Below are 8940 nucleotides of genomic sequence, written 5' to 3'. Positions count from 1 at the left end.
CCTGCCCCGGGTGATTATGATGATGAAGAAGTTGGTGGAATGAAGATTGGCAGGGGAAACCGAAATACTCGGAGAAAACCCGCCCCAGCGCCACTTTGTCCACCACAAATGCCACTTGACCAGATCCTAGACTGGCACGTCACGTAACTCCGTTTCAAATCAATTTACAGAACAAATTTCATATTGCACATTACATGCAGTAAGCCGGGAGATGCAACAGAATTGACTTTTTGGGTATTATCCATCGTCCTGTTTTTGTGTGTGTGTGTGTGTGTGTGTGTGTTTAAAAACAATGTTTCGGATACTGGNCTGTCTCTGTCTTCAGATAAAAGCCTACTCATTCGGGCCCAATCGTTACAGCTAGTCCCTACCTCCAGAAATAGAGGCACGCTTCTAGATTTGGAGTTTAAAGTTTCTTTTGTTCACGCCTGAAGTTCATTAGCCATCTGTGCTGTGGCGTATGGCGGCGACTGATTATTCCAAGAATATTAAATCCGTTAAAGTCTTTGAACTTGATATTTGTGTCTTTCCATCTTCTTCTCTGGTTTCACTTTCTTCGTCCTTCATTCTTTTTTTCTTTATTCCTTTGATGAAATTATCTTTTGTTAGTTATTTTATTTCAAATGTTTCTTTTATTAACTTATTTTATAGCCTATATGCTTATAAATTTTATGTCTAGACTTTTTTGTTTTCCATATTGAATCTTTTACAGATGTAATCGATAAAATACGCCTGACACAAAAGTTTCTTAGATAAAAACGCGATCACTAAACATTAAGCGGTTCGTGTTAAGCGAAACAGAGTGATAGAAATTTGGGTCATATAAAAATGTTAAAATCTGAAGTTTGCATAAAGGCTGAAGGTAATAAACCCTTCTCGTGCTATCAGCAGTGTCAGATGTTTAAAAATGACATCAGTAACTGACTGACAACGCAAATAGCCAGAGAAGGATAAGCGGTCCAAGTCGCCTAAAAAGGATTACCTTCTGTTCGAATTTTGTTAAGACTTTTCTTTCACATAATTTGCATTATAATTTCAGCACGTTTTTCATATAATATCTAGCTGAAAGTTAGACAAAGGCCATTTTGTACGTAATAACATTAGTACATGACTCAGATTCAGCGACGTCCTTTTTCTCTTGTTTCAGACTCGTCAAGAAGAATTCAAAACGGAAGCAAAGACGAGAGGTGGGCGCCGGTGCGCAACAACAGGTAGGCCGAGTCTTGTACCAAATAAAATCGACCCCTCCATTCTGATGACGAGTCGCCAGTCTCGTGTCACAGGATTCTTCTATTTTGGCTTTAGCATGATCTAGTGCGCACGCGTGCAATTATATGACGTTTCTGAACGTACGCTAATTTATCCAGTGACGTTCTACATCCGCATCAAGACCTATATATTACAGGCTTTACCTCAGTACAGGTCTCCATAGAACATCTTGACGGTTCTGAAATTATTTCACTCTACTGTCGCTTCGTAACACGGACTTATAGTGCGTGTAAATACAAGGAACATAAAAGTGAAACGTTGTCGCTCTGCTTAATGAAGTACCACGTCATGAAGATGTAAGCGGAAATGGAGATATGGTTCCATCATTCTTATCCTCGGCATAGATAGAGACGAGTGGCAAACTTCCCGCACTGTTCGCTCTATGCCAAGGGAACATATCCCCGCACCAGGTACTCACTGGTTGGGAGGTTGGGTGGGCCTTAGAGTCGGTGTGGTTAGGTAAAAAAAGGTAAAGTTTTCCCTGTGTTTAACTACGCCATGAAGGCGTATGGGGGACCGGATATATAGATCCATATTTTCTTGACCATAGCACTAGCTGGGGGTGAGTGGTCAGCTTCACGCCTTGGTCGCTTTATCCCCGGAGGTTGGGTGGACCCCAGAGCCGGTCTGGACGACGTGGGGAAGAGAAAATTCTTAGCCCTACCGGGACTCTAACTCCGGACCATCTGTCGTCCAGCCCGTAGTCAGCCTCTATATCGACTACGCTTTCGGCGTGGACCCTATGGAGAGATAAACACCTCTTGTCCCTACCGGCAATCGAAACCCGATTTCCCAGTCGTCCAGCCCGTAGACATAACATAGCAATTTCGACCATTATAAATAAATAAATGCGAACTGTAGAAACACGGCGACAGTTTAAAATCCTGTGCTTCACGCACAGCATACACACGTGCATTCTAAACCCACACAAGCAGGTCCTACATCAGCAGCCAAACCTAGTTCCTAAACCCTCACTTGTTATTGGACGTAACTAAACAAATATTTGGTATTTACTCAGAGAAGAAAGAAAGTTCTCACTGTCAGCTTATGAGTTACAAGTCTAACTACTACATCGTACTACTTCTTACTTATTAGGACGCAACTGGATCCTATCCTTACCGTTTCTCTTCACAACTACATTCATACTTCTAGTTTCTAACTTATAATTCAATGCACATTTCCGTAGTTGGAGAAAACTGCATAATTAGGAGCTTCATAACTTGTACTCTTCTCCGAGTATAATTAGAATGATCAAGTTGAGGAGGATGAGGTGGGCAGGACATGTAGCGCGAATGGGGGAGAAGAGGAATACATATAGGATATTGGTGGGAAAGCCAGAAGAGACCACTGGGAAGACCAAGGGGTAGGTGGGTGGACAATATTAAAATGGATCTTAGAGAGATAGGATGGATTGGATTGATCTGGCTCAGGATAGGGACCAGTGGAGGGCTCGTGTGAACACGGTAATGAAACTTTGGGTTCCATAAAATGCTGGGAAATTCTTGAGTAGCTGTAGACTTGCCTTCTCATCATGAAGGGCTCAGTTCCATAAGTAAATATCATCTCATGTTCCCAGTCTGGTTGGAAGCAAATGTTCTGATTGTAACACTACCACTTCAAACAAACTCTTTTGATACTGATGTGGGAACTGCCCACATTCAAACAAGTGTGACAACGCGAGCTTCATTGCCTAGCAACGACTAGTAAACAGCGGTTGCTAAGCAATGAAGCTCGCGTTATCACAACAGACTGATCACATAGCACGAATTGAGAATAAAACCGTGGAACATCTTCACATGGGAAAGCATACAAAGACTGTCTGACGGGCGTTATCATCAAACGTCCAAGTGGCTCAGTATGAAAGTCACTGACGAAGCTGTTGGGTCGGCGTTTTCCTTCAGGCGCCACGGTAGTGTTCACGGCTTTCCTAACCACGACTGTCTGACAAAGGCATAAAGGAGTAACTTTTACGTTTTACACCGTGTTTGACGGCACGTTTCTTTGTACAGCAAAGTAGAAATTAATTTCAGTTGCAGAATGTACAGTGGATGTCTGCAGCGGAAGGTCAAGCAGACACCTAGAAGACAAGGTTACAGTATACCGACCCCACCACACACCACCACCTCCTCCTCCAAGGTTTAACAGTTCTTTATGCCGTGATGCCGTACCGGAACTGAAAACATTTGTCCTCCCCTGTAACGGAACGGTCCTGCTCAGTGTAATGGAGCGTACAACCACAATATTCGATTTTCTCAGGGCGCGAGGGAGACACATACATGTTAGAGCTTGAAACTGGTTCCCCACGGTTTCTGAAAGAATTAAATATTCACTTGGGGAAATTTATTAAAGTTATCGCAATTAAGAAGAAAGCAGGTGCAAGTTATTAACAAACTTGAAAGTAGTAAGTCAGTTAGGTCTTCCTGTGAAAATGAAAATAACTTCCGAACGTCCTATAGAATATTCCTACCTATTGAGAAAATCATGACATTTGTACCTACTTAAAATACGAAAACGATAGATTTATATCACATTTACTTGTATTAATAAACAAAATCAGACAAGTATGCGAATAAGCAAGGGCATATTTCCGCCATTTCATATCCGGAAGCGATGGAATAAAGTAGATTAGCCTTTCGTTCATGTCAGAAGTTATGATGTCACTTGCACCATTGTTCCACACAAAGGTCGGGGACTGTATCCTGCATAGGGAGGAGGTCAATTGTGAAGAATTCTCCCACGAAGCTTCACAATGCGTGTTTATGTACACACACACATATATACGTATATATACTGCTTTCTTATGCTTGCCCTTGCTGGTCAATCCGGTTACTGCTGTAGAGCAGGGCTCTCCAACTTATGGCTTGCAGGACGAATTCGTCCCACTAAATGACTCTTCCAAGGTTAAATCTGTTGGCATCTTTCTTTCAGATCATTTCTCGCTTGTATAGCAGAAAATATGTGCGAAACAACTAAGCCGCTTCTCTGTCGACTGTCTCTTTTATGTTCCCTTCTTGCAGTATTTTAGTATCATATTCAAGAAACGTTCAGTCCTTTAAATCAGCGGTTCTAAACCTTTGTGAGATCGCGGCCCAGCGGTTGAGAAACACTGCTTTGAACCACTCACTTTAATATTAAAAACCTCATGTTGCCTGAGTGTATATGCGTTTTACACAATTCTTAGAATGAAGAGTGATTCTTTCCCTAAACAATAATAATCAACATCCACTCTTCCATACGTCTTCATGGCGTAGTGCTTAACGAGTTTAGCGCAGGGACAACTTCACATATTACAATAATCAACAAGGAGGGGGCCGATTTTTTAAATATTATTTAAAAGAAATTCTTGCTACAGAGGGTTAATATAGGGTAGGTTTAGCAACTATGCTGATTTCCTACAGTTTGTTAAGTTGAATCAAATTAATTCTTCTTTGCTAGTGGGGTGGGACTAAGTCCCCTGTACTGCGGCCACTTCTGGCCTATTGTACCAGCCCCAGATGATAGGTGAGGGTGATTGTGGAGCAACTGGTGGAATGATGATTGGCAGGAGAAACCGAAGTACTCTGAGAAAACCTGCTCCAGCGCCACTTTGTCCACCACAAATCCCACTTGACCAGACCCGGGATCGAACCCGGACCGCCGCGGTATATAAGGGTTAATCGGAACAGGTTCCCAGTCAACAAATTAGCGTATTAGAATTAATCTCAGAAATAAAAGGAAAACATTTCTGAGATTAATTCTGATACGCTAATTCCAGATCTGGACACTTTCACCGCGTCACAGTTCTGTGTGTTGAACTTCTGAGTGCGGACAGCACTTTTCTTTTTCTTGGTGTTCTTACAATTTTGGTCAAATACAGTGCGTACAATCAAGTGCGCACTGTATAATATGACATGTTTCATTAAGTAAAAAAAAAGTAAGGGTATCCCTGTAACAGGCCGTGGAGGCTCATAGGGTTGTAAGATGTTGTGGTTCCCACATTTTATAGACTAGGCATGTCCAACTTCAAACAGGTTGTGATCGACTTTTTAGTGTCAAAACTGCCAGTGATCTACCACCTCCTCCTACGGTCGTACCTCGCTTTAAGCAAAAATATTGGTAAAAATAACAGGAAACATGATGTTTGTTGTAGAAGCAACATACATTGAAAGTATAGACTACTTTAATACGTATTTTCCCTTCAAAATCTGAATATAATCATATTACGTATATATTACAAGTGAATTTACAAGCTTTTCACGTATAATTTTCTTATAGGCCTACGAGATCGACAAAAAATCGTCCCGCGATCGACGCGTTGGACATGCCTGGTGTATAACACTCAGAATTGCTGGGTTTTCGGACTCTGTCCATTGTCCGGTATTCTACAAATTCGAAAACACAATGTTTCGGAAACCGGATCTGTTTCCGTCTTCCGGTGAGGAAGAGAGACACCTACTCTGTTGGGTTCCTTAGAAAGAGCTGACCTTAATTACTGGATTGAGGTTAACCTTTCTAAGGAACCCAAAAAGTTGGTGTCTCCCCACCCCCACCTCAAAGCGGAATCAGATCCAGTTTTCCGAAACGTTGTGTTTTCGAATTTCTAGAATACCGGACAATGGACAGATTCCAAAATCCTTGTAATTCTAAGTTCTACGTATGCAACAAAATCGAGAATATTCACGGTTCCTGATTTTTGGGCTTAACTATGTAACACATAATTCGAAAACAGGGTATAAATTAGATTCCATATAAACTAAATCTTCCTATTTTATCACTCACGGAGCTGAGCCCTTTTTGAGAAGCCGCCAATTGTGCAGCAACTCAAGAACTTCCCAGCATTTGTGGAACCCAAAAGTTCATTACCGTGTTCAGAAGAGACCTCCACTGGTCCCTATCCTGGGCCAGATCGATCCAGACCATACCATCCCATCCTATCTCTNAGAGAGAGAGAGAGAGAGAGAGAGGATGGTTTTCGAGAAAGCCTGATTGCACATGCTGCTGGAAGCCAACCCGTGACATTCTGAGAACATTGAATTTCCCGGTCAAGCTGTTTCCTTAAACGGAGTCTCGTTCTGCGTCACGGATCCTCCCTCGTACAGTAACAGCAGTTTATGAACGCATCATCTATTTGTTGACTACTGTCTTGTGACGCCGAGTAGTCCGGTACATATTTAGCAAAGTTTCAGAGGAGTCTTCAGCCTCAATCTTCAAGGTATGTCCTCCAGAACTTTGGCAAGTGTCTTCCGGACTGCTGCCTGTCTTGTCCCAGCAGATAACATCCTCCATGACCACTGTTGTGAGATCGTCAATCCTATGTCCAACTGTTGAAGCGCATAACTGAATCCCAATTTTCTTATGGACAGAAAAGATACGTTGTCTCCACTTAATGGAAAGCCATAAACCATTTTATAGTGAACGCTTTACAGCAGCCGTCGCGCCACCGGAAAACTCTGATTCTCCTCAGACGTTTTCACCAAACAATCAAGACAATCATGTAGATAATTTGGTTCAGTGGTCTGCACTGTCAGGGGCAGCCAAAAACGAAGCATATATTTTATAATACGGCTAGAAGGCCGCATATCTGTAAACCGCGCCTGTAATCCGCCGATCGGTTCAACGTCATACGGATAACTGAGCTGAAAATGTGACATAAGTTTCTCTCGGTGTCTCTGTGTTACTCCAACCCATCACGTCTTCACGTGTTCTGTACCTGATACTGTAACTGACGCCGTACAGACGGTGAATATCGGACTTCTCCTACGGCCGTCCTATCAAAATGGCGTTACTTAACAGTGACTGAAGAAAACTGTCACGTCGTTATATTTCTCGCAGCTAAAACTGCCACTGTTAGCGAGTAACTTAGTTATCTGGCTTTATAAGCTTACGTGCTCACTAATTGTGCTTTAGTAACGATGCACGGAGTAGATAAGTGTTACACTAAGGAACTGAAGTTAATTTGTGCAGCAAAAAAATGTTTACCAATAACTAGGTCTAAGTAAACAAATGAATACAGCATACTTGCTAACAACAAGTAATATTTAGCCAGATGGAATTTAATGGTAATATGTACATCGGGCAGTAAGTATATTATACACTCCTTGAGAGAAGTTGAGAAAAATTATATTTGTACATACATTTTTACCTTTTAAAAAACCCTTCTCGCAAGTCATATTCCTGATTGTAACAAGAAGAGGTATGTGAGAAACGTACTGTCACGATTTGGGGGTCTGGATTGGTGAACGAATTTATTGACCACTTATACACACCACTCGGAACTACAAGTAATTACAGCGCTATCCCTAATGACCACACTTTATAAATCACTGCAGCAACAGCTAAGCCTTTTACGCCCTGCTGTCTTCATCAGCCGTTCCCTAGCAACGGCTTTTAACAGTGGACATTCTTCCGCTTCTCGCGTTCCGCCGTTTCTGTCCGGCGAATTTCCCGCAACTGAACTCTTGTCAACTGTAGCACCATCTCTTCTCAAGCTCCTTACAGAGCTCGACTCAACTGTCAACCCTTTACTATACTCGCTCACTCACCAACAAACTGCTTCACTTCGCTAAACTGAAGTACCTCAGCCGACCTGGGGTCCTTATATAGCCTCGGGGAGGATCCAATAGAAAGCACCGCCTCCAATAGTCTCTATATTGTTGTTATGGGTGGTTATCTAGCGACAGTCGCGGATATCGTTTCCGCGTAGTGTTTACCGAGCCGTTGCCAAGCAACACATGTTCCTTCTCGCGATCGTTGCATAGTAACGGTACTACACGTTACACTACTTTTACCGTCACTGGCCGAAATAGCTCTGATATTCCCCGTCTCTTAAGATGCGGTGTCAGCTGTTTGAAGGCCGGTCTGGCAACTGTATCGGGTATTCCCACAACTGCAGTGTAGTGTGTAGCGAAACCCGAAAACCTGTACGTCTAAGAGCTGCCGTGGGTATTCGAGTTGAGCGGATGCCTGTGAAGAGAAATCTGACACTCACCTTCTCTCCTCATGCCCATCTTGAGACACTTCTTAAGCCGACAGTACTGGCACTGGTTCCTGTGGTGCTGATCAATGGGACAGTTCCTGTTGCCTCGACAAGAGTACGTGAGGTTTCTTCTTACACTCCTCTTGAAGAAGCTCTTGCAACCTGGAATAGGGAAGAGCTCAGTTACACACATATATACAGACCGTGCCGTAGCTCAGGCGGTTAGTCGCCGGCTTCCCATCGCAGCGGTCCGGGTTCGAGCGCAGATCAGGTCATATGGGATTTGTGGTGGACAAAGTGGCACTGTGGCAGATTTACTCCGCGTTCTTCGGTTTACCTTCCAATTCTCATTCCACCGGCTGCTCCACATTCATCATGTATCATCCCGGGCCGGTACAACAGGCAGGCCAATTAGTGGCCCGCGTGCCAAGTGGACTCAGTCTCACCCAAGAGAAAAAACTAAACATATATACAGTTCTAATTAGTAGGACAGGCTACTGAAGATGTGGAGCGTTGTGATAGCTGCATCTTGGAAGTGTACACCTAAACATAACAAGGATTTCATGCTGAACAGCTGTGTTCCCATGTCTCTTTTTAGATTCGGGCTAAGAGGGAAGCCGACAGCACATTTGTCAGGCGTAACCTCCTCAACATTCAGAAGTGCGTTCTTTCTCGCCCATAATTCGGTACGGTAAATCAGTTGCCGGAAGACGACT

At 43.1% G+C, this 8940-nt stretch overlaps 1 protein-coding gene across 1 annotated transcript in view; it reads right to left on the bottom strand.

The window, feature by feature from the left end:
• Positions 1-6372: 6372 nt before the first annotated feature.
• LOC111861221 (steroid receptor seven-up, isoforms B/C) overlaps positions 6373-8940 on the bottom strand; it is a 65616-nt gene continuing 63048 nt past the window's right edge. The window contains exons 2-3 of the mRNA XM_023845615.2: positions 8237-8386; positions 6373-6569 (exon numbers count right to left, since the gene is read on the bottom strand). Coding sequence (XP_023701383.1) covers positions 6373-6569; positions 8237-8386 — 347 coding nt within the window. The remainder of the gene's footprint in view (positions 6570-8236; positions 8387-8940) is intronic.

The sequence above is a fragment of the Cryptotermes secundus genome, unplaced genomic scaffold, assembly GCF_002891405.2.
Source record: "Cryptotermes secundus unplaced genomic scaffold, Csec_1.0 scaffold2095, whole genome shotgun sequence".
NCBI lineage: Eukaryota > Metazoa > Arthropoda > Insecta > Blattodea > Kalotermitidae > Cryptotermes > Cryptotermes secundus.
Note: the sequence above shows the minus strand (reverse complement) of the source record. Positions and strands in the feature narration are given on the sequence as shown.